The sequence below is a fragment of the Anser cygnoides genome, chromosome 2 (assembly GCF_040182565.1).
Source record: "Anser cygnoides isolate HZ-2024a breed goose chromosome 2, Taihu_goose_T2T_genome, whole genome shotgun sequence".
Lineage (NCBI taxonomy): Eukaryota > Metazoa > Chordata > Aves > Anseriformes > Anatidae > Anser > Anser cygnoides.
Window position 1 is genome coordinate 155,440,754 of NC_089874.1, and position 23,317 is coordinate 155,464,070.

Sequence of the window (23,317 nt, forward strand, 5' to 3'; positions counted from 1 at the left end):
TGTCACATAAATGTGGAAAAATTGTGAATGTACAGCTAGACATGTATCTAGATGTATATCTAGGCTGTATGTAGACACTATTACACCAAGGATTACAGAATTAATCTACTTTATCTCTATCCAGAAAAGTCTAGCTAAGTTGGTGTGCTGTGTCTGCTTCTGGGCTCCGCAGTACCAGAGGGACATGGAGCTACTGGAGAGAGTTCAGTGAAAGGCCACAAAAATGATTAAGGGGGACTACAGCATCTCTGCTACGAAGAAAGGTTGGGACTGTTCAGCTTAGAGAAGAGAAGGTTCAGGGGAGATCTTATCAATGTCTATAAACACTTGAATTGATAGTGCAAAGAAGATGGAGCCAGGCTCTTTTCAGTCGTGCCCAGTAACAGGACAAGAGGCAGCGGGAACAAACTAGAACAAAAGAAGTTCTGTCTAAACATCAGGAAGCACTCTTTTTACTGTGAGTGTGACAGAGCACTGGAAGAGGTTGCCCAGAGATGGTTGTGGAGTCTCTCTCCTTGGAGATATTCAGAAGCCACCTGGACACGGAGCTGGGCAACCTGCTCTGAGCAACCAGGTGGCCCTGTTTGAGCAGGGGCTTGGACCAGATGACCTCCTCAGGTCCTTTCCAACCTTAACCATTCTGTGAGTCTGTGTACCTGTCATCAGAACACATCTTATCCCCTTCCTACTGAGTGGAGACTGAAGTGTTTTCAAAGTGCTGCCCGGTTACATCGACTCTTTGATAGAACACAACAGAAGAATCCAAGATATCTTCTTGCTGTATCATTGCAAGACTGGGAGCTTGTAATAGTTTTTTCCCAGGTTTTTGATTTTCTAAAAGCAAGACAAAGTAGCTACTAGATATTATTTTAATGAATAAATACAAGTTGTGACTTGGAAATCTGTAATGCTCCCCAAATACATTTCACTGGTTAAAATACACTTGCCACAATAACAGATTAATGATCAGTAATAGTAATGAGATTATACAAACATCTAGAGTTCCTGAGTTCATTTTGCTGTGTGTTCAAACCTTTTGTTCGAGGTTTATCAGCCAAATTACATTCATCCTTTAAATTCTGAAAAATGTTTAAATAGGCTGTGAACTATTTTGATCTCTGAACTTCTCTTGCTCTCTTGCTAGTGCAACTGATCTATTATAAGATCTGTAGAGCACACATTTGTGATGAAAGATATTTACAAAAGAAATATATATATAAAAATATATACACACATACCCAATTGGCTATGTCTCTAAACTCAGATTTGTGCAAAAAGGTATAGCAGAGCAATGGATTGAAAAGATCTCCACTCAGGTATGTAAATTGTAGCATCTTATACCCCCAGGTGTGAGTGATTACTTGATTTAGAAAGCAATCACAAATAAAGTTCAAAGGGCCATGCATTGTGCTTCTTTTTAACTTAACAAAGGGTACATATATATAAAAAAATGTTCTAATCTGTAAGATTTTAAACGACCCAGTTGCCTAAAGAAGTCTTTAAGCAATTTGATGAAATGTCATTACTATTTCACATAACTCTCTTCAGACAATAAATTCAGAAAACTCTTTAACATCCAGTGTTTCTGATTTGCTCACTTAGTTTAATTATTAAAAATCTGATATTAATATAAATATTATACATAAATATGAGGTGCCTTCAGATCAGGTTAAAGTCTTGTTCTCTTTTCAAAGATCACACTTTTGCAAGCCTACCTTTGCAGGTAGGTATGATATTAAGAACTTTTACTTTTCACTTAAACAAACAAAAAAAAAAAACATACACTTTATTCTTTGACGAATATCTGCTAGACTATGACCAGATAAATTCTGCTTTTGGATATGCCTGTACTCCCATCTCAGGGCTAAGCAGGAACTGCTCTTCTCAGTGAGTAAATCTGTTTTTCATTTTGTGACCTTTTGGTGACACTGCAGGCCATTCCCACCAGTTGAATTAAAAGCCACTTGGAGATTCAGTAACTTTACATTTTTCTCCTAGAAGGTAAAAATGACAGACGTATACACATATACGTAAAAATGATGTATCGAGTCAATGTAATGAAGCGTCCCTTGGATACCAGTAATTTGTTATTTTCTTGGAGACTTTCCAACCCAGTATCACTAGTAATGAATGATTACAAATGGAGAAGAAAAAGGCTCTTTCTCTCAGTGTATGTAGGTTCTGTAAACATGGTTTAGCCTTGTGGAAAATACCAGACTAAGACGTAAATTAAGGTCTTGAGCTGTAGATAGTCCTTTCCTATGCAGTCACCATTGTACAGTGGTGGGCATCACCCTTACTGAAAAGTCCTCTGCCTCACTTGACTCTTGACTTACAGTTTGTCTCAGTTTATCTTGCTCATGAGCAAGTTCTTATTTCAGGCATGCTGGGCACACTCCTAGCGTGGCTAAGGTGTCTTTGCCATGGCTAAGATGGTGCCCTTAAGGAGGTCTCTGGTTAACGTTCAGAAGATGAAATGCAGAAGCCTAATCAGCATTTGATCATCAGCTGGTGCACTTGCATCTCTCAGCTGCTGAAGGACCGCAAGACCACAGGGTGCTCTGATTGTTGTTTGTTTTTAATCCCTCAGTCTTCATTTACCCCTCTGGTTGTCCTAGGTTCAGTCTTCGTAGTATGTAGGTGGCAAGTGAAGGGCACTCTTATGCTTGCTCCCCGTGTATATAAGAGACTGGGCTTTCTTCTTTCTGGCACTCACAAAAGAAGAGTTGTCATCCCCTGTCAAGGAGAGGTAGGAAGCAATGCTTTCCCTCAGGCCATAGCTGAGACAAGAATCATCTATTGCTGCCAGTGTGCTTTCAGTATCTTCAGTCATCTCCAGCCTTTAAAAGAATGAAGTTTGATTACTGTTTCAGCTACTTAAATGGAGCCTAATACTAACAATTTTTAAACCAAACAATGTTAATTTTGTATAAGAAATTTCCCGGCTCATAAGTAACCCGACATTTCTGTCTCAGTGATTTTCTGAAACAGTACAACAGTAGCATCTGACTATCTTTGAGCTGCTGAAAGGAAAATAACACGTATATAATTCTTAATTTGTAGGAAAAAAGGCCTCAATACTGCAGAAAATTTTCTTGCATTTGTATGCAAATGAAAATGCTTTGTGAATGAAGGGTAATGGATGGAAGTTTACACTTCAGAAGTAAGAGGTGCTTTTGTTTCTGGAAGTGGTTATTTCACCAGCTTCTGAAACCTGACCTATTTTCTCTAGTTGCAGTCAAGACAAAAAATCTCATGAACCTTCATTTGGGATGTGTGTGAAATGAGAGGCAACAGGAAAGATGTGACAAAGCGTTCATTACAATTGTGTTGCTTTGTGTATGGCCACCAGGTGAACAAGGTGGAAAAATTTCTGATTACAGGGGCTTGTATGCCTTTAGTGGTGGATTATGTCCTGTCTCTTACTCCTGCCCCTGTAGTGGAGAGTACTCAAGAATCCCAGTGGGACTGCATATGCAGCCATACTAATGTCTGGATAGGAGAAATTAGTTAATGTTAACTGTACTTTCAAAAGGTAGAGCACTAAGATTATCAGAGAGTTGGACATGCAGTTCTCATGGGTTCATATGCTATCAGCAACTTGGAATATTTGAAACTGGCCTTAGGAGAAGCAAATGGCTGTTTCTCCTGTGTTGTAAGTGCTAGTACATACAAGGCTGGAAAAAGAATTAATTGTTTATGGCAGTGTTCCTTGTGGTACCTGTGAATGCTTCTCCAGTTGAAGTTTTTATTCCGCATGACCACAGGAGGAACTGGATTCATTACGCTGTTGTTGTTAGTGCACTGGGTAAGACAGGGTGTTGTAAGGACACAGCAGAGGCCGTCAGCAACTTCTGAACAGGAAAATGGATACACATAAAGTTAATCGTTGCTCGTTGCTCTCTTTGTTGTTTTACTTCCCTGGTGCATGCTCAAGTTTTGGACACAGTAGTAGTAGTAGTCAATAAAAGTTGTATTCTCAGCAAGGACACTATAACACAGGCTTAACTTCTTCTCTTCCTCATACCTTTGCCTTTTAATTTAACAAGGGATATACTTCCCACAGTATGAGTGAGGAACTGAGACACAGAAAGATTAAGTGACTGGCCAAAAATCTAGAAGGAAGTTTTTGACAGAGCAGGGACTTAAAACCAAGTTTCTTGAGTAATTAGTGAGTTCTGCTTTTGCTTCCCACCATCACAGTCATGCAAACACAGTACAAAATAGATGCAAGATACAACCACTCAGATTGGATTGTATGTGTACCTACTTTGCTGTGGAACATAGCTATGAAATGAATAAAAGTTTGCATGTTCACGTTGCATTCAGATTGCTTTCATCTGTATTTCGTCTCTATATTCTCTCCTCCTTGCCCCACTAGGAAAATTACATATGTTCTTCTGCCCAAGTAGAGAATGTTATGGCAACTGCTGATATTTTAGATGTCTTAGCCTTATTTCAGGTTTCAGGGTGAGATTCTGCATCAGCTGGTGGTGAGGGAAGGAGGAGAGCTGAATTTCACTGTCTGCTCTTATAGATATAACTCAAGTAAAAATGTAAATTGTTAAGTGTTTTTCTTCAAGAATCATAGGGTTTGATTGTTTACTTCTTTCTAAATGAAGAAAAGTGCCAGGTAACTAAAATGTATAGAAAAATATTATCCTGTTTCAAATTTTACTCCTCACTTTATATCACTGGACTTGAAATTTCCTTTTGCACGTTTTGCAAGTGAGTATGGTGCTTTTTTTTTTTTTTTTTTTCCAGTTTATCAGCATATTCTTTGGCCAATGTGCTTTTTCACTTACCCATGAAACATGCAAATATTGTGGCTTTAAACTTTTTAAATTACAGAGTTCACATTACTAATTAAAACAGAACCTATTGTTCTCTTGTAACTCTTATACAACTAATTTATTGCAGTTCTTCCTCTTTCATCTTAGAATTTTCTCATATTAATGTATGATAACTGCAGCCACTTAATTGTGTTGTTTGCCAATGCATCTCTGACACAGGTTAGATTGCCATAAATCTGGAAAATAGTCATTAAAACAGGTGGCATCCACCAGACTGATATTGGTATAAATGATAGCTGGATCTAGATTTAAGCTTTTTCTATGGTAGTAGCTGCAAGTCTTTGGCATAAGGAAAACTTCATGTTCCGGCCCTTTAATATATAGTTTTAAAGTTGCTAGTGGAAAATGTATTTATTCTGCAGTTGCAGTAGTTTTTACCTGAGTAGTGATTCACGAGGTCTTCAAGGCACTGAAAGGTTTGCCGTGGAGAGATGTAATACCAGTTGTTTGGGAGGCGGAAGATCCTGTAATGTTTCACTTCCCTGTGCCGCACTGACAGGGAATATAATCCTAGAGAAACAAGAAAACTAATTACAACGAAGTAGGGTCCTAATTCTGCATGGAGATTGGTGACCATAACCAATGCATCTTTCAGATGTGGTACAACAATTCAAAAGGTCCTACAAAACTCTGAAAAAACAGAGAGGCCATCCTAACTGAACATTGTGAGATATAACAAGGCAAAATGCAAGGTCCTGCTCCTGGGCTGGGGCAGTCATAAGAACAAATACAGGCTGGGTGGAGAATGGATTGAAAGCAGCCCTGATAATATTAGACGTAATTTTTGAAATGTACGTGAAAGAGCTACCTGTTTACATAGTCTCTGATTTGTGTGTATTTTATGGCTTCTTCAGCCAATTTTTTGCAGACCAAGGCAAAACTGTGACTTTTCCTCCATTTGAAAAGTCCCACTGCTTAATAAACTTTGCATGCAACCAAAGTAAATAACAATGTTTAAACAACTGTGTCTTGTTTGTGCTGGTGCCTGTGGAACTTTCCACGGCCATCAACCCGGCTTACGGCACCATTTGTGCCATAGGTGACTGGTGAAAGATTGTCATGCTGCACTGGGTGCCGTTGCCTTCTCATAACATGCATTTTTCAGGATTTGAGGAGATCCATGTGGAGCGGGAGAGGGATAGAATTAAAGGTTATAAAACTATTAATGCCTGAGATCAAGGGGAAAAATATTTCTCACCTTTCCTTGTTTCACTCTCTCTGATCATGAAGGAGCCAACCTTGGTGTTGGGAAGCTGTAGAAGTTCCTCTGCTTTTTCTCTTCCCAGCCCTTCAAATAACCATCTGTGAAGCAGGAAAACACAAATTATGAAGTTTGGGCACAAGTGAAGCAGAGAGCAGCATGTGGCCGTGAAAGTGCAGCATTAGCCAGGAAAGTGACTGCAAAAATAACCCTGTGCTTTCTGTAGTTTTCTCTCAACTATGTCCAGGCATATTTCCTCAGTTTATGGAGAAAATATTGCTCTCCTTTTTCATGTGCTGAGTTTGAACAACTTTTGTGAGACTATGACAAGAACAAATAAGGTTTGGACTTACTAGGGGAAAGGAAACTTTTCAAGATGTCTTTAGATTGGTAGGGACATACCCGTATGGTATGTTGATGGCATATCTGTGGCATTAGAGATACTTTAGTTCAATCCCCCTTTTTCATTTAAGCAACTTCTATTGTATTGTATTAATTGTATTTTATATATTTATATACAACGAATAAAATACAATTATTCAGCTTATGTTAGGGTTCAGTCCAATCTTCTAAATTAATTGGCTTTCTGGATAAAGGGAAGTGGCATTAGTCCTACTGATTTTACTTCATAACTTGGAGCACCGCTGTATTTTGCCACAGCTAGTGAGTAATGATGTAGCTGAGCTTGCCATGCTGGTGTAGGAGTTATTAGTACTTTAAAATAAAATTGTTCTTTTGTTTTGTTTGATCTGGTCTTGGGGAAACTTCAGACAGTATTTTTCCAGAACTATATCTGTGCCCCAAAATTTGGAAAGCATCTCTATTCCAAGAGGATATAGAATATATTAAAAATTAAACACGTATAAATTCCAGTGAAGTTCACAGTTCATATGCTTAAAATTAAACAGCTATTAAAACCCTTTTCCAGAAAAGCTTTAAGTGTATGCTTTAATGCTTTTTTTCTGGACTGGTGTCTAGGGCAACATGAAACCTTTGAACCAGTCCTAGCTCTTCCTGTGTGAGAGTTTATGTTCTTGAAAGGTTATTGGTCTTTTTTTTTTTCCTTTTTTTTTTTTTTTTAATAAGCATCTGTGGCTTAGAATTATACTCTTTGTCAATATTAAAGGTTCTTTGTAAACGGAATTTCTTTATCCATGGCCTTAAAATTAAAGACCAGTCCACACAATAGAAGTATTTTGAGTATCTTATATGACATTATAGGTCTTTTTGATCTTTCCAGTTATTCAAAACTAGGATTTTCATTTTCATATATTCTAAACTTAGATATTAATTTGATGTCAGTTTTTGTGGGAACTGAGATGTGGCTATATTAGGCTATCAAATAAAATTTCAGCCTAGTCACTCCTGACATTGTTTTTATTATGACACTGAATAGCACTAATCAGTGCAGTACTTGTACAAAAGTAGTGTTGAAAGGCTACAAGAAATGCATTTACTTACCCGTGATAAACCTTTGCTACATATTTTCCTGGAATATAGTTTTCTCGACCTGTTGTAAGGGAATGGACTCTCCACCAACCTCCTTCACTGTGTCAAAGCAAGAGAACAGATATTTTCAGATGTACTTTCAGAACTTGTCCTCATTTTAGAAATGAGGTAAGACATACAGGCTAGGTTGTAGCCTTCTGTCTGTGTTCTTGAATCTACATATTCAGAAATGGACCTGAGTTTCTTTCATTTAGAGTAGTTCCACTTCTAATCCTACATTAGGATTAAATTTGGACACAGAAATAAGCTGCTTTTGTTCTATTTCAATTGCGTAAGTAATAAAATATTTTTTCTGTAGTTAAAAGAAGAAGGGTAAATACTCAGTGGTTAAACCATGCTGTGCTCTGTCTTCCCACAGCTAGACTTCTTTCGTATCCAAGACATTCAGATTATGGCCGAGTATGCTGTGTCTAGACGACCCTGTAGTTCTTCCTGTAGTATCAGCAAATGAACTCTGCCTGCAAACAAGTTTTTAATCTAACTACTTCATGAATTTCTTTCCCTTTTCATTCAGTTGCTGACCAAGCTCCAATAAAAAAGACCTTATAGCTGAAAGTAGGCGACCAGCTATGTTTTTTTCATCGATCTGTCTTAGGTTCTTGCTGAGTTGAGTACTGGCTTTTGCTTTTGAGTCCCTTGGGAGGGCAGGGTAACAATTTTCACAGGGATGTTGCAGAGCTCTAGTGACTAATGAAAGGGTGTTATAGCAATGATCGGTTACAATAATTGATGGCTTTTTCTCCACCTTTTTCTTTAAGGGTTTGAATCCAAATAGTAGTGTTTAAATACTCATTTTGTGGCAGTTCATGTAAATACTCCCAAAGAATTCCCACACAGCAGACCCAATGCTCAGTTATATTAGGTCAAGGTAGCTGAGTTGAAAACACTTAAATTAAACTTCCTGGCTTATAGTGGCTGGCACTGTGGTCAAGAATGTATGTGCTGAGGAAAAAGGAGAAGACTGAGCTGGAAATTTCAGGCCATGCAAGCTTTGTTTGCAGCTTTCTAGCTGACTTGAAATAACCCATGAGAAGTTTAGGTTTTCTTTTTTGTTTGTTTGTTTGTTTGTTTTTTCACACAACTCTCCCAGACAGAACCAAGAACTGGAAGAACAAAAAATCTGAGAGACTCAGCACCCACCTTCTTACAAATTGTAATACTACTAATGCTGTAAAGTCCTTGTGATTATTAAAAGTCCCAGAGTGGCTCCTGGGGCAGAAGCCGCAGAAATTATGTAGATTGGGGCATATCACTGGAGGATAGCTGGTCCAACTAGTGCAAACTAAATCCAGTTGTACATCTGGTATTGACATGGTGCTCTTCTCTTCCACTGTATTTTGCTTCTTTGAATGACTTGGGAGAAAAATTACACCACAGCTTATGTACAGCAAGAGCCTGTATGCAAATAGTTCCCGTTAGCACTGGCCCTTCACTAGGACACTGTGCTTTGCATTGAGCATTGAAGCATCTTTTCTTCCGTGCACAAGCTGGTCAAAATCAGGAAGAGGAAAACTGCCATCAAGGCTTACTTTGGCCTTTGTTTGCTACCAGGAGAAGTTCAGGATGGCTGCACCACACACAAACACGATAAAAACTGCAGCTGCAAATAGCTAGTTCTTTTAGAAGCTGTATGTCCAGCAGGTCATACTATACACCACATGTATGCGTATGATATGCAGCATGTGTCATTCACATCGACATGATTAGATGTAGTTCTGTGGTGTTATGAGGGGCCACAGCTGATGAAAATTAGGAGTGAGGCCTTAAGCTGGGATTTCCAAGGTAAGGCAATTGTACTGTGTCTTAAATGTTACACATGCATAAGCAAGGTTTAATTGGCTAGAAATTACCAGAACAGAACACCCCGGATTTAGGGAAGCTCTCATCAGCAAAATAAAATCTACTGGTGGTATTGCGTGAGCCTTGTGATCTCCAGGTTTAGGAAAAGCAGCATGTCAGCAGAACATAACTTCAGCCACTCCGAGTCCGTATAGCTCTGTATCTTGTTGCTGACAAAGGCCATAGGAGGTCACAGTGGTCTGGAGAAGACTAAGAATTCATGAAGCATCTGTGACACTTCTCTTGAGTACTTCTGTCCTCCAGCCTTTTGATGTTCTGACCTCCCCAGAGACGTTTGCTGTGAGTTTAGAAATCCTCAGAGGATTTCTCTGCTATGAATGCCTTCGGTTTCCCATTGAATCCATCTGCTTTGCCAGCTGCAAAACTGAAATCTCTCATTTCTTTTTAAGCTGTAAAAACAGGGGCTGTGGGGCTGAGTGACTCCTAGGAGGTCACTGTGTGCTTATACAAGTTATGCATAAAAGAATATCAGGGCCACTGCCTTCCATTTTTCAAGGTGTGCTTATTCTTCTGTGTGGCAATATTTACACTGTACATAAGGTCAGTCTAAGCTAGTGTTCTTAAGCCTACTTCCTTTTGGGATTTTTTTTTTTTAGTAGAACCAGCTGGGAAACCATTTATTTATTTATTTATTCCCATTAAGAAAATGCAGATTGAATTAATGTGTATATATATATATGTGATTTTATTTTTGTTAGAGGTGTCTCAAATGTAGAGTGAAATTCAAGGGCCTAATCATGAAGGAACTATTAGATTAAAAACGGAAGAGAGAGAGACTTGATGTGAAGAAATTCAGAACCATTTTCCCTTTCTATGTGATTCAAACTATTTTTTCTTACTCTGTTTCCCACTAATGTGAGGTTATTTGCTCAAAATCATTTTTGAAAGCAGAATTCTGCTTTGATTCCTATTTTAAGGAATCCAGCTTGAGAAGACATTTCAGAAGAATCCAAGTATCTAAGAAAAATCTAAAATCCCAGATCTTCAGACTCTAGGAAAATTTACACTATGGCTAAGCATTCTTTGTTGCAGATTTTGAACTCTGTTTTGCTGAACTGTATCCGCTTTGGGTCAGCTACATAAAACATAGCTTTGCATCAATTGTAATAAAACCTAATTTGAAAAAAATGGATCAACTTACTCTGATAGCACACGCAGTTTTTCTCCGACATGAAATATCGGTTGGCTTATGTCTGCTGAGGGATAGTCATAGAGGACAGCAAGGAAATCACTCTCCTGACCTGTTGAAGAAGGAAGAAAATGTCACTTACAACGATGATAGAGTTCTGAAAGAGAAATAGATTTTTCATTTTGTATGTTGTATTTTATAGAAAGTAACATGGGAAAAAAATCTCACTCTGAAATGTCACTTAGTAAACATAGAGAGCTAAAGATGAGCCTATAACTTTGGAGAAGAATATGAAGATATTAGAAATTTAAAAAGGGCATTTGGCTAATTATAACTACATAATTTTAGACCACTTTTTCTAGTAATTACCATATTTAAAGGACATATTCAGTCTGAAACTATCAAAATGAGGAAGTATTTATAGTATCAGGAAGAAACCTAGTTTGATTAATGTCCCTGTCTCTAAACACCACCAGCTACAATTTTGATCCATGCTTTCCTTTAAGGAAAGGAAGATGTATGTTGAATTTTTCAATTCACTGCTGGTAGTTTTTGAAGGTATGAAATTATTTCAAATTAAGGTCAGTGAGAGCATGGCTATTATTGCCCATTTGCCATCAGTTTAATGAACAGACAGATCTTTATTCTCCCCCCTTGTATGGAAACTGTTCTAGAGGTGCCACTTGATGCTCATTTCCATTAATGAGAGAGAAAATGTATATTTATAACTAATCATTGTATAACTGCAATTTGCAGAACTGAGGTCAGTAAAGAGATAAGAAGGCCTTTTACATCATTTGGGATGACTCTGGGCCACACAACACTCTACAGGACATGAGCCGAGCCCCTTGGGACCCTGAGGGATGGGGAATACACTTTGGGCAATGGGCACAACTGGGACTATCAAATGTTCAAGAGCTCCCCATCCAGCAGGAGCCTGTGGTACCCAGGAAATGCTGACAGGTGGGAGATTCAGAAATGTGTGATGCTGTGTGCTTTGAGCTCTTAGCCCTCCTAGCAAGAGGGTTCGTGTAATGTACTGCCTACATTTATTGCTGGAGGTGAGCAATAAATACATCCCTCTACCAGCACATGGGGAGACAAAGCTTTTCTTCTGCCACGAGCAGGATCAGCTTCCCATGCCTTAGTAATGCCATCTAGCAGTATGTTTTCAGAGGTGGACAGCTCTCTGTCTTTGCCCACTCTGAGCAGTTCAACATGTGCAAAAATAGGAATGAATTAAAGGGAGCAGATAAAGAAATTTCTCAGGGATATAGATACACATTTATATCTTGTTAATTTACTCATTTAATATAGGTACTTCATTAACTTGTCTTTTTTAAGGAAGTCTTTTTTTTTTTTTTTTTTTTAAGTGAAACCTAGGAAGAACATCTAGAACTAAGTCTGAGACTGGCTCTGTGCCTTCAGCATCCATGTCCTAGGACCTTACAAGTAACTCATAATGATAATAATTAAAGGCTGAAGGAAACACTCAAGGCTTCAGAGAATAAACATTTTCAAAATGAGAATTTTAACACTTCCAGCTATCCTTACAGTAGTGATAGTGAGAATACGTGATAAGGAAAATATTCTACATCTGTGGTTTAAAAGTAGTAAAAAGTAATATATTCTCAGTTAATTTTGAGTAGTTTTTCATTGTTATGAAGTAGGGACCAGTGTTATACAATGTAGTAGATGATTTAACACATATTCCAAATGACTGTAAGCATGTTTAGTCTTGATGGCTGTTGTCCATGGAAGTAGTCTCATGATACAGTTAGTAAGCATCCTTATAGATAGACGGACGCGTAGAGTCTAGAGTAGACATGGATTAGTTTGTCAGTGTGTTTAGTATTACTATTACCATGTTTTTCTTAGTTGATTAGCATCACTGAGGTGAAGAGAACTAGTCCAGTACCTCTATTAATCAGCTAACTGATGTGCTTAGTCTACTGTAACTCAGTTTGTAACTAGTTCAGCTATCATGAAGAAATCCTTTGCTAAATGTGTCTTTAATTGCTTTTCTGTTATGCACACTTAAACATCTTCTCTGTCTATGAAACTGCATGGTAATACCTGAGGCTTATGGTACCTAAGTATTGGTGCTGAATGTTTTTCAAGACAGTGATTTGTTTTCCCAGGACTATAAGACATAAATGCCAGAAGGTACATTGTAAGACCTGCAGAGTGAGGATAAATGCCATCATCTAATTTTTCATTGCAGATTTTTAGAGACTTGTTCAATTCAATGTCAGTTTTTTAACTTAATGAAAATGCCTTTAGATTTTTTTTTTAAACAAACAAACAAAACTTATGCTATTTATTTATAAATGCTTTGTTTCCATATTGAAAGTGTGGAAAACAAGTGCTTTTTCTGCCCTTCTTCCTTGTGTATGTGGTGGTTTGCATTTCGTTACGCACTGGGGGGTACGTGACTTTTTCTCTACCCTAGGAAGATCTGCACGATTTTGCTTACACTTTCATCTTTATATCTGTTTTTCTTTCAATTTTGCATGTTAATTTGTAGTTCTGAAAAGGAAGGAATTAATCATAGTGTTGGCTGCAGCATCCATACAAACCCTGCCTCTTAAAATGTGTGTACTTATGTTAGAGTAAACGTACTAACCAAAACCTTTCGTGTTCCACTCCACAAACAAGCCCTCATTTTAATTGGTATTTAAATCAAACCTCACTGGGTTTTTTGGTCATGTGAAATACCCCACTGCACTCGACAACGTTTCACAAAACCCATACGAGCTTCTTTCAAAGACAAAAGCCTCAAAGCAGGGACTAGACAAATTACCCTCTTTCTCCACATCTAAATTTCACTGATCTAATAGATTTGGTCTGATGAGCTCCCCACACTTTTAACTTGCAAAGGAAAAAAGAATTGACTGAGTTTTTTTCTAACACAACCTCTCCTCCACAGTTTGAGTGTGTATGTTACAGGTAAAATGGAACAACGTAAAAGTTAGAATGGAAAGATCGAAGTACCATCATTTCCACTGAATCAGTTTTCTTTTTCTTTTCTTTTTTCTTTTTTTTTTCTTTCTTTTTTGAGCAGTAAAAGATGAGTATGAAATACTCAGTAGTTTTAGATACCTGCATTACTAGATGTCTTACAAAGGTGTGAGACTGAATACTGCGTGCCCCAAATTACTCGTCCAGAGGCCAGCTGTGAATGGGCTACAAATCACTTTTAGAGAGGAGGGAGAGCACAGGCAGTGCATCCAAACCCAGGTCCCTGCATAGTCCCACAGTGTGAACGCTGTGATTTATGGCATGGCGAATCCCAGAGAGGGTAAAAGAGGGCACTCATGTGTGTCTGGGTGGTTGCCTGTGCTGCAGCAACCACAAGGTGTGGCTGCAGGGTAGCATTGGCGTGTACCCAAATTAGTTCAAAACCAGTCAGCTCGGGAACTGAGAGTTATGCAGGTGCAGCCGTATGCAGCTGAGAAAAGGATTAACCCCTGATTCAGGGTCCCAAGGGAGGAAAAATGAGGGGGTGAGCTCGCAACCCCTGATGACGCCTTGCTGCTGCAACTACCCTGGTGTCTGTACCTCAGTTATGTCAGGGATGCCCACACAGTGTGCTTTCAGATGCATTGCAGTCGTATTTGGAGTCCAAATACCTCCTGGGGAAATGCATGTTACGCATTTTTCCTTTTTTCCATGACCAAGACTGGTGTGTTGCAGGTGAGAAAAGCACAAGGTTATGCCTTCAGTGCAGCTCTCAGGTAGCACGAGGGACTTAAAGGGGTCTGACAAGTACATTAGCACTGCAGGTCAATTCCAATGATCTGCTTTTCTCTTCCTTTCTGTTGTATTCTTTCTTTTCTTTTCCCCTCTGTTTCAGTCCTTCATTTAATTTCCTCCTGTTGAAACAAGCCTGCTTTTCCCAATAACTGCTTGGGCTGCTGTTCTAAGTCCGCGGATTGGATCCTCCACCTCTCTTAAAGCAAAGGTGTCTGGTTTTGACCTAAGGGAAACCTTCAGTGTTTGGTGATAAGATTTGGAGTTGGGTCTGCTCAGGGAGACAAATAGATACAAACTCAGTGGATTAACCACAATAGATGCTTTTAGTACTGTGTTTTGTTTCAAAAATCTGTTTCCATTGGATTTGGATGACAGTACCAATGCTTCTATGCCTGACTTCAATTACAACATTTAAACCATTATGAAAGATACTGGCCTGATCCAGACTAAGAGATCACAAGACCTATGCAGGCATCTAATCCTGTCTTTGGTTGATTAAGCATAGGTATCCAGTGCAATTTCAGCTGGGTGAGAGTGTCTGAGACATTGTGTGGCCTGGGCAGGTGTCACTGGTACTGGAGACGTGCTCCCTCCCCAAGCGGCAGGCAGCTAAAGGTCGGGTGAGATCTGACAAAGCAAATCTCTACAAGTGCTAGACGTGTAGGAGAGCACAAGTAGATCGAGCTCTTAATTCCTGTGTGGGTAATTTCCCATTGAGATCACTGCACAATCAACATTTACTGAGTTACCTTTTAGAGACAGGTTTTATTTATATAATTGGAAGGGAAGCAGTTGGCTTTAGCCCTGCTAAATCATGACTTTCACCACGTACAGGAACAATACAAACTTCAGGTCTCGGCCATGCCAACAAGCCCTCATACCCCTATTCATCATCCACAAGGTTCTGCTCTGAGTGGGTGTCTATCTCTGTTTTGATGCTTGTGGTATTTCTGACGGCAGTTGTTGGGAACATCAGCATAGGTTCTCCTACATAATTAATAAATGGGCGGTTCATGTTTTATGTCATTATCGGTGCTTCGTCTATGCTTTATTAGCACCTAGGGCTATACAGCTGCCTGTGTCAGCTAGTTCTTGGCCATGCTAGAAGCAGGGATGGATTTCCTTCATGCAGTGATGAAACCAGCCTGATTCTCTATCCTTACAAAACCAGGCAGCACAACTGGAGCATCCCTAATGGAGAACCCCCAGATTTTGATTAACACCTTCCTCCTGTCACTTAAAAAAAAATAGAAGGAAAAAAAAAAAAGGAAAAAAAAAAAAAGACAAAACTGTGTTCTCTTCCACGCCTCTGGGGAGTAATTTATTGCAGCTCTTGTACCACCTCTCTGGCAAATTGAGGTATGATATCTTAGGCTGTGCTTACTCTCCACCTACTCACTTGCTGTTTGGGAGTAAAAGATCAATGAAACTCTCTTGCTTTCCCACTCACACACATGATCTCTGCCAGCCCACAGGAGGCTGTACAACATGATTTTTTTTTTTTTTTTCATGTGTGGATGCATGGGGCAGGTGTTTTAGATGCCCCTTTGCAAGCTTGGCCTGTGAAGTGCATAATTTCCCTTAACCTTTATTTATAAACATAGTGACATGGAAATTTGGCTGCACGATAATTTTAATACAACTGTCTAAGATTTCAGGTTCAGTGCAATTATGACATTATTAAGGCTTTTAACCTTAAAAAAAAAAAAAAAAAAAAAAGCAAAACCAAAATTCAAGAAAAAATGTATAAAATATCACATGGAAGTTTGTCAAAAATACAGTGCTTCTTGTTTCCAAAGCATGTCACTTTTTTCTGAATCAGAAGGAACATCTTTCAAGGTGCACCAGCAAATAATAGTTTTAACATATTTTACTTTTTTACTTAAAGTGTTTAGAAAATGCGCTGGAATATACGTAAAAACAAACACTGTCTACAGGATGCCCTCCTTCTCCCAAAGCAAAGTTATGCACTTGTTTTTTTCTATGTCAGGCTGATGAAGGAAGACATACAGATGCTTGTACCATATATTTTGAACATCTTTTTTCTCTTGAAAGAAATTAAATGAGTGCTTACCTGTTTGGCTCGCCACATTTGTTTCCGCGGAGGCTCTCGTCGTTTTCATAGTATTTCCCATTGTGCTCTGTACTTCTGTCAAAGCTTTTCAGAACTAAATCAAAGGAGACATTGAAATTAAACTTCAGAATAACACCTGCTGTGCCAACACATAAGAAATGACCCAGTTTTGGTGTCTCCGATGTTATACGGTTTTGTTTTTGAGAACTCTTGTGTCAAGTTCATGCGAGAGTTTTACATATTTGCTAAACTCTCACCACTTTGGTGCTTTTATCAGGGGAATAGCAGAAAACCACAGCTAGGGAAGTTGCTCAGAAGAACGCAGTGTAGTAAAAGTTTCCATTACCAGTACCTCAGCACAATAGGAAGTCACAGCAAAGCCATGCCTGTACAGTCACTTCAGATACAAAATGTTCTTTACAACATTTGGAGCTCTTAAGGTACAAAGAAATTAATTAGATTGACGTATCTGTTTTTCAGTCCTGGCTACTGTGTTGCTTTATTGCCGAGCAGTAACAATGTTGCTCAGTGGTTTTCTTCTGATGCAGTTGTGATCTCAGCAAATGTGGGCAATGTTTCCCCCCCCACCCTCCTTTTTTCCTTTTTTTTTTTTTTTTTTTCCTTCTTAAAAGTAACACATTGCCTCAAAGTGTTTGATCTCAAAACACCCCTGCATCAAGCGAGTGGTGCAAATTCTTCAAAATTGTGTCTTTCAAAGTCTGGGTGGATGTACAAGAAATGCAGCATCAGACAGTCATGAAACTAATTAGTGCCAGGGAGAGTTCATTCTCCTCTGCCTGTCCTAATTCTCCCTGTCCAAGAACAGACAGAAATAGCCTTTGGATTGGAAGTTGTCATATGGTATTGAATATTTGAAGAGGCAAATAAGCTGTATCTATTCAAAATTGTAATTTAGAACAAAATAAGTCAACACCACTAGCTAATAACTAATGATTTTTTAAAGATTCTTTTATTTGCCCCATGAAAATGATAACAGGAGATCTGGCAGCATCCTGTGCATTTCTACTAAACTCAGGTGCAATCTGTATCTTTACGTCTCTTTTAGCATAGATGTTTCAAAGATGATTGCTGCCTTTGGGATGTCTTTCTTTGCTTACAACAGGCGAGAGCCTGGCAGTGTTAGAGCGGTGTCTAACTTGATAAGGAGTACTGCTGAAAACAATGGTACTTTATCATTGATTGTCTTTTGGAATAAGATTAGCAGAATTGAGTATATTTCTTAGTACAATACATATTTCATATCTTAGAGCGATTTTAGGGAGATGCCTTATAGAATAAAATACCGTTCTAAAGAAAAATAATTTGCCTCTTACCAAATGCAAGTAGATCAGCGCTAAAACAGATGGTAGCGCACAGTTTGACTCTGCCTCATACGGTTTTCAAGCTTTTTAGTTCTGTTCCCAAAGTTTCTTTGCTAAAAGTCTCTATTTCACTGACCAAATGGCAAATTCTCCTTTTCACTGCATGCATTCAGGTACTAGCTTGTGACACATCTGTAGGATAAAGCTGTACCATGACTGAAATGTGTTTTCACAAGAATAAAAACCTCTTCCATTGCTTGATATAGGAAATCTAGAAGCTGAATAATAATATTACAAGAGTAACCTAAAATTTAAATAAAGTATTCGGATAAATAATAAAAGGTCTCCCTTGGTAGAAAACACTAAATTATTTATTCTCCATTTAAATACACCTGACTTTTGAAAGCTAAACACAGAGTTCATTTTGGCAACCTTTGTCTACCTGCAGGCTTATAATTTCCCAAACTAACTCTGAATATCTTTTCTACAAGACCTAATTTTAATTTCTTCAACATTTCCCTCAGTTATATACCATTAAAAATAACAAGTACAGACAGAAATAGTGTAGCCAGTACAGTAGCTACAGATATAATCATAGAATGGTTTTATAGACATTCATGATGCATCTTCAAATTAGCCAGCAAAATTTCCTGGGCATAACAATAGAGAGCTCAGCAGGGATGAAAAGCTCAGCCAGAGAAGTGGGATAAATACCTGGACAGATAACCTTCACTGAGATCTGTGCTGTAGTAACCATATTTTTGCAGTACTTAAAAGGGCAGTTCAGCTCTAGCTAAACTGATGCTAAGCCACGGTTACCAAAGGCTTGTGCAATTCCAGATAGGTGCCAAGCATGGCAGCATGGATATCTTATGCCTGATTAGAATTTTAACACATGCAACTGTTATCTAGATGAGAAGAGTACTTGAATTTTGTGTCACAAAACCACACACAAGTAAAATTAATGCAGTCCTACCTCTGTGTGCCCATTTATTCTGGATCTCCTGGTATTTGAGGGCCAGAAGAGCAAGGCATCCTACTAGTGATCAGGCTTGTGAGAGAGTGCTTTCAAGAGCTTTTTCATGCTCTTAAGATCCAGTGGATACCATTTTCAAAGGTGCCTGAGTCACGTTGGAAAGTGAGATGGAGCATTTGTACATGATGGAAAGAATTCTGAAAAATTTACCTTGTACTTACCAACTTCCTAAAAGCATGGCACATTTGAGCAAGGCACCTTCATTTCCTAGGCGGTATTTAGGTGCCTAAACTCTAAATGTTACTTTAAAAATACCTGATATGCTTTTGAAGGTTTGCTGATATGCTGCTGGGAATTAAACTGCTTGCTGTCTAGTCCAGAAGGACTAGAAGTCTGGGACAAAAACATGTGCCTACTTCGTATTTTTGAAGAGTACGTCCAAAACTAAACTGCTCACTTCTGTTGTAGGAATCGTTGCTTTATATGATCTTGCTCCCCTCAAAGGACCTCTGAAGTCAACAAGATGAAGGAGCACGCAGCTCAGTGCTGTTATGTTAGAGATGGAAGAATCTGACTTACGGAAAACAAAAATGTTATAAGGTGCTTACAGTAATAGTGAAGAGCAATGGCATTTTGGACTCTGATGTCACTAGCGTGACAGACTGTGCCTCACAACATTTTCCATGCCAAGTTTCACTGTCACTAGTTACCATTGGTGGCAGCATAAAATCTTGAAGGTGGCAGAAACTTTAAGATGTTCTCTAGACTCAAGGCAGAAGTATTCGATAATAATATTTTTAAAAAATCAAATAGAAAGCTGTGACTGCTGCTGTTGATTTGCTAATCCGAAGTGATTAAAAGGAAAATGACATGTCAAACTTAGTTTTCCTACCAAGGACACTTGGCATTATATATTTGGGCAGAGTAAAAGTGCTTATTGTCCAGTCAAAGGTGGTGGAATGAATACCCTGAGGTATGGCTCAACTCTGAGACATTAGAAAGTGGAATCGAAATGGAAGAAATGGGAAGTTTTGTTTGAAGTGGGGCAGATGGGAAGGTTGTTTCTACTTGCCTGCTGACAATTTCATATCACTGTTTTTAGGGTAACAGTGTATGAATTAGTGTCCTACATATTTCTAAAGCAACACTGCATGTGACTGTTAAGTACGTGATAGATCTCGATCATTTAAGTATCTTGTGCTTGTGGTGAGTATTGACAACACAATCCAAATTCATTATATCGTTATATGATAAACTGTATGGTGGTTTTCTCAAATTTTGAGATACTCTGCAAAAATAGACTTACAGGAAACTGTAGAGCATCTTGCGGTTGAGCCCATTTTTAATCATTTCAGTAAATAGAAGAACAATGGCAGTTTTATAGATGATATTCTTTTGAAATGGAGAGTCTGTTCCAGGGACTGCATCTCACTTAAACCTGCTGGGTTCACAGGGTTTGGCATACAAGTAGAGGTTGCATCCTCTGTTGTACAAACAGATAATTATGCCAGACCCTAAGAAAACCGTCTGCTGATGGCTGTTTGGGAAGAACTAAGGAGAGGTGATAGATTTCTTGTCTTAGAAACCGCAGGCGTTGCACAGAGGAGTGCAGCAGCTGGGCTGCACACCAAGCCCAGTTCTACCTGTAGGTGTAAGGGTAGCTTTGCCCGCTCACAGGCCACCTCCTCAGGCTTGTGTGGAAACTTGATTTTAACCATTAAGACCACATTTGCAATCTCTCCAGCTTTGGCCCTTTTGCACATACGATGTTTAATGGAATCAGGTTGCTGCTGCCATAACTGTTTGCAAACCCACAACTACTGCGACTAAGTTGTCTTTACTGCTTTATTTTTGCTACCAAAAAAAGGAGGGTGAGGAAAAATCTACAGCCCCAATCCTGCTTTGTGTCCTATTTGTCAGGGGTAGAGCTATCGGCAAATATGATCCCATCACCTTTCGAGACTGGAATCTCATTGACCTAAACCATGTGTCTGAAAACCTGTGGTACAATTTACACCTTCCGTTCCTGCAAGCAGTGCACGTAACAATAATTTCCTCTCTCAGAATCTGTTCTGTGAGAAAATGTGGTTCTGGAGCGCTTACATATCATGGCATAGAGGAAATTCCATTGCTTTGCATGAACTTTGTCAAAGTTTCATTTCAAATGACTGAAAATCAGTAAATATTGAAAAAACATAAATAACAAGAAATAAAAAGACAAAATAAGCACCTGAGTAAAGCCATCCTACAAAGAATACTGCAGACCAGTAAAATGAGGAAATTTATCATTCCTGAGGTGTTATACCTGATTTTATTTTTGCTACCTGACATTGACATCTATACCTTCAAGGTCTTAGAATTTAGTTCTCAGTAATGTTCACAGGTAATATCTGAATCCCATTTAGCTTTAACATGTAAACACCAACAGCCTGTCATTTCTCATTTTGGGGAAAAAAATCAGTTTTGACTTAGTAAATTGTATTTTTGGTGAATTTCCCTTAATTTGTCATTAATCAAAATGAGCATCCTTTCAGCTTTGAGGCACTTGTATCTTTGCACTTAGAAAGAGCAAGGTAACGTTGCAATCAAGGTAAGTCACAGAAACATGCAAAATCTGAGTACTGTGAAACAACACAAATACCACATTATGCAAACTTTTAACACTTCGAATAAAAAGCCCATTAATCTGTCTGAGACGTTTCTCATGTTTTGTGTTATAGAGAGCTGCAGTTTGCTTCAGCAGAAGGTCCTATGCATCTCTCTTAATGCCAGCTTTCAGTAGAAATACTTATTTTGCCTTCTATGCTTAGTAGCAGTCCTTGTAAAAAGGATCAAGGCAGGCTTTTCTTTTTCTACCTTAGATGGTACTTGAAATCCATGCTCTGAATGCTGTCATTATTAAGGAAATAAAGCTCTCTTCTACATAAATAAACATTGGAAGATTTGGTCCTGTATGCAGATAATCTAAAATGTATCAGAGTAATGATTACCTTTAAATGCTGGGCATGATATTCCAGGTTGCAGTATTTCTCAAAAAAGCCGTAGTCATAATACTGCTCTCACGCTGCCAGCAAGGTTTAGCTGATCAAGGCGAGGAGCAGCCGGGCGAATGAGTGTGTTGTGAAGTTCACGCTGTCATGTAGAGCAGCATTTGCCAAACAGGCCACATACTTCCTCTCTGAGAAATAAGGAAGGCTCAAAGTGTTTGCAACAGATGAGGTTCCTGTTGCAAGTCACTACTCGAGACGCCATGGGCTGAGGAAAACAGGGAGGTTTTCAGCATATTGCATCAGGACTGGTTTAATCAGATATAAATATATACATATATGAGCAAAATAACCTGCTTTACCTTACTTACACAGAAAGGGATTTTTTCTTTCTCTCTTTCTCTTTTCCAAAGTTTATTTATCCAGTCATGTTCAGTCCCCAACTGTTTTGTTTTATATAGCTTTGCTATTTTTTTTAAATTATTATTATTCTTTTTCCCAGACAGACAGGAAGAGGCAAAAAAGTTTGTCTCTCACTCTTATTGAGCCTGAATGGGAATCCAAGGTTTGCTTTATTCTTTACTCTGCACCTTGAAACACCTCTGTCTGCACGTAATTGAAGCTCAATATCAGCAATGGAAGAACATGGATTAAAAGCCTCTCTGTGAAGCATACCTTCACATCAGTGTTGTATAAAGCGAAGCAGGAGCCCCAGGACCTCTCATCTCAGTGTCTGAGGTGGGGAAACCAAGATATGAATCTGTCTAAAGCCTCCTGGGAATAGAGTATTGCAGGCGTGAATGAAAATGTCAGAGCGATTTATTGAGGTTTGCCCTTTGCTGTTATGATCTAGATGTGTTCTGAAAAACTCGTATAAGTTATTTTGTATGGTGAATTAAAAACAAACAAAAACATAAAATACCAAACAAACAAAAACAACACACGCAAGTTCCTGCTTCACACTGGAGCAGCTCTGAGCAGGTGCTTGTTGTAATGCCTGTCTGTTTGATGATGACAACTAAAAGTGATAACCAGTGCTCTGGGGAGTTGGCTTTACCATAATGCAACATCACTATCCCAGCCAGTTAAACTTTGTTTAGGACCCTAACAGCATTCACCAAATGGATGTATTAACGTCTCTGGAATTTCTAAAAGAGCAAGGGTTGGGGGACGTCTGTGCCGGACATGGGAATAGGCTGGGGCAGAACTCTGCCTTTCCCTGAACCTTTTCACCCATACCTGCCTTAGGCTGGCTCTCGTGGTCTGTGTGCCTTTACAAGAGGTGAGGTTACGTGCCGCCATGCATTGACAAACGGGGCAGGCCTCAGCAGAAAAGAGAGGATGAGACACTCACACTAAAGAAGTTGGAACACTAAAGAAGTTGGATTTGCTTAATAGAACATGCTCCATTATAAACGTGATAAATCTCATCTGTGGTTTGTTTCCAGCTCTTAGAGGAACAGATGAGTTTGCAGTGAAGGGTAGTAAATAAAATTATCCATTTCCTTGTTACTTCTGCCTGTTTCTGGTAGCTATTTACTCTTATGGGTGACGGGAGCCAGTTTACACTGTTGATGCATTCAGCTACCTTGTTTTAAATGATAAGATAATTGATAAGGTAATGTTTATATCTAAATGGAAGAAAGTTTT

The 23,317-nt window shown here is 38.8% G+C and overlaps 2 protein-coding genes across 2 annotated transcripts in view; one reads left to right on the plus strand and one right to left on the minus strand.

Moving 5' to 3' along the window:
• Window positions 1-23,317, plus strand: part of TG (thyroglobulin) — a 156,901-nt gene that overhangs the window by 98,930 nt on the left and 34,654 nt on the right. The gene's annotated exons all lie outside the window — the stretch shown is intronic.
• SLA (Src like adaptor) lies at window positions 1,733-21,986 on the minus strand. The gene is made up of 8 exons (XM_013197344.3): window positions 21,671-21,986; window positions 16,383-16,476; window positions 10,565-10,664; window positions 7,516-7,602; window positions 6,052-6,155; window positions 5,232-5,363; window positions 3,722-3,854; window positions 1,733-2,840 (listed from the first exon to the last, which is right to left on the minus strand). The coding sequence occupies exons 2-8, from the start codon at window positions 16,441-16,443 to the stop codon at window positions 2,621-2,623; spliced, it is 837 nt and encodes a 278-aa protein (XP_013052798.1). The 5' UTR covers window positions 16,444-16,476; window positions 21,671-21,986; the 3' UTR covers window positions 1,733-2,620.

Excerpts from the sequence above, each read along its gene's own strand:
- SLA (XM_013197344.3), bottom strand. The coding sequence starts at position 16,443 with ATGGGAAATACTATGAAAACGACGAGAGCCTCCGCGGAAACAAATGTG. Across the intron at positions 10,665-16,382 it reads AAATGTGGCGAGCCAAACAG|GTCAGGAGAGTGATTTCCTT; the intron begins GTAAGCACTCAT and ends CTTCTTCAACAG. Across the intron at positions 2,841-3,721 it reads AACTGGAGAAGCATTCACAG|GCTGGAGATGACTGAAGATA; the intron begins GTACCACAAGGA and ends ATTCTTTTAAAG.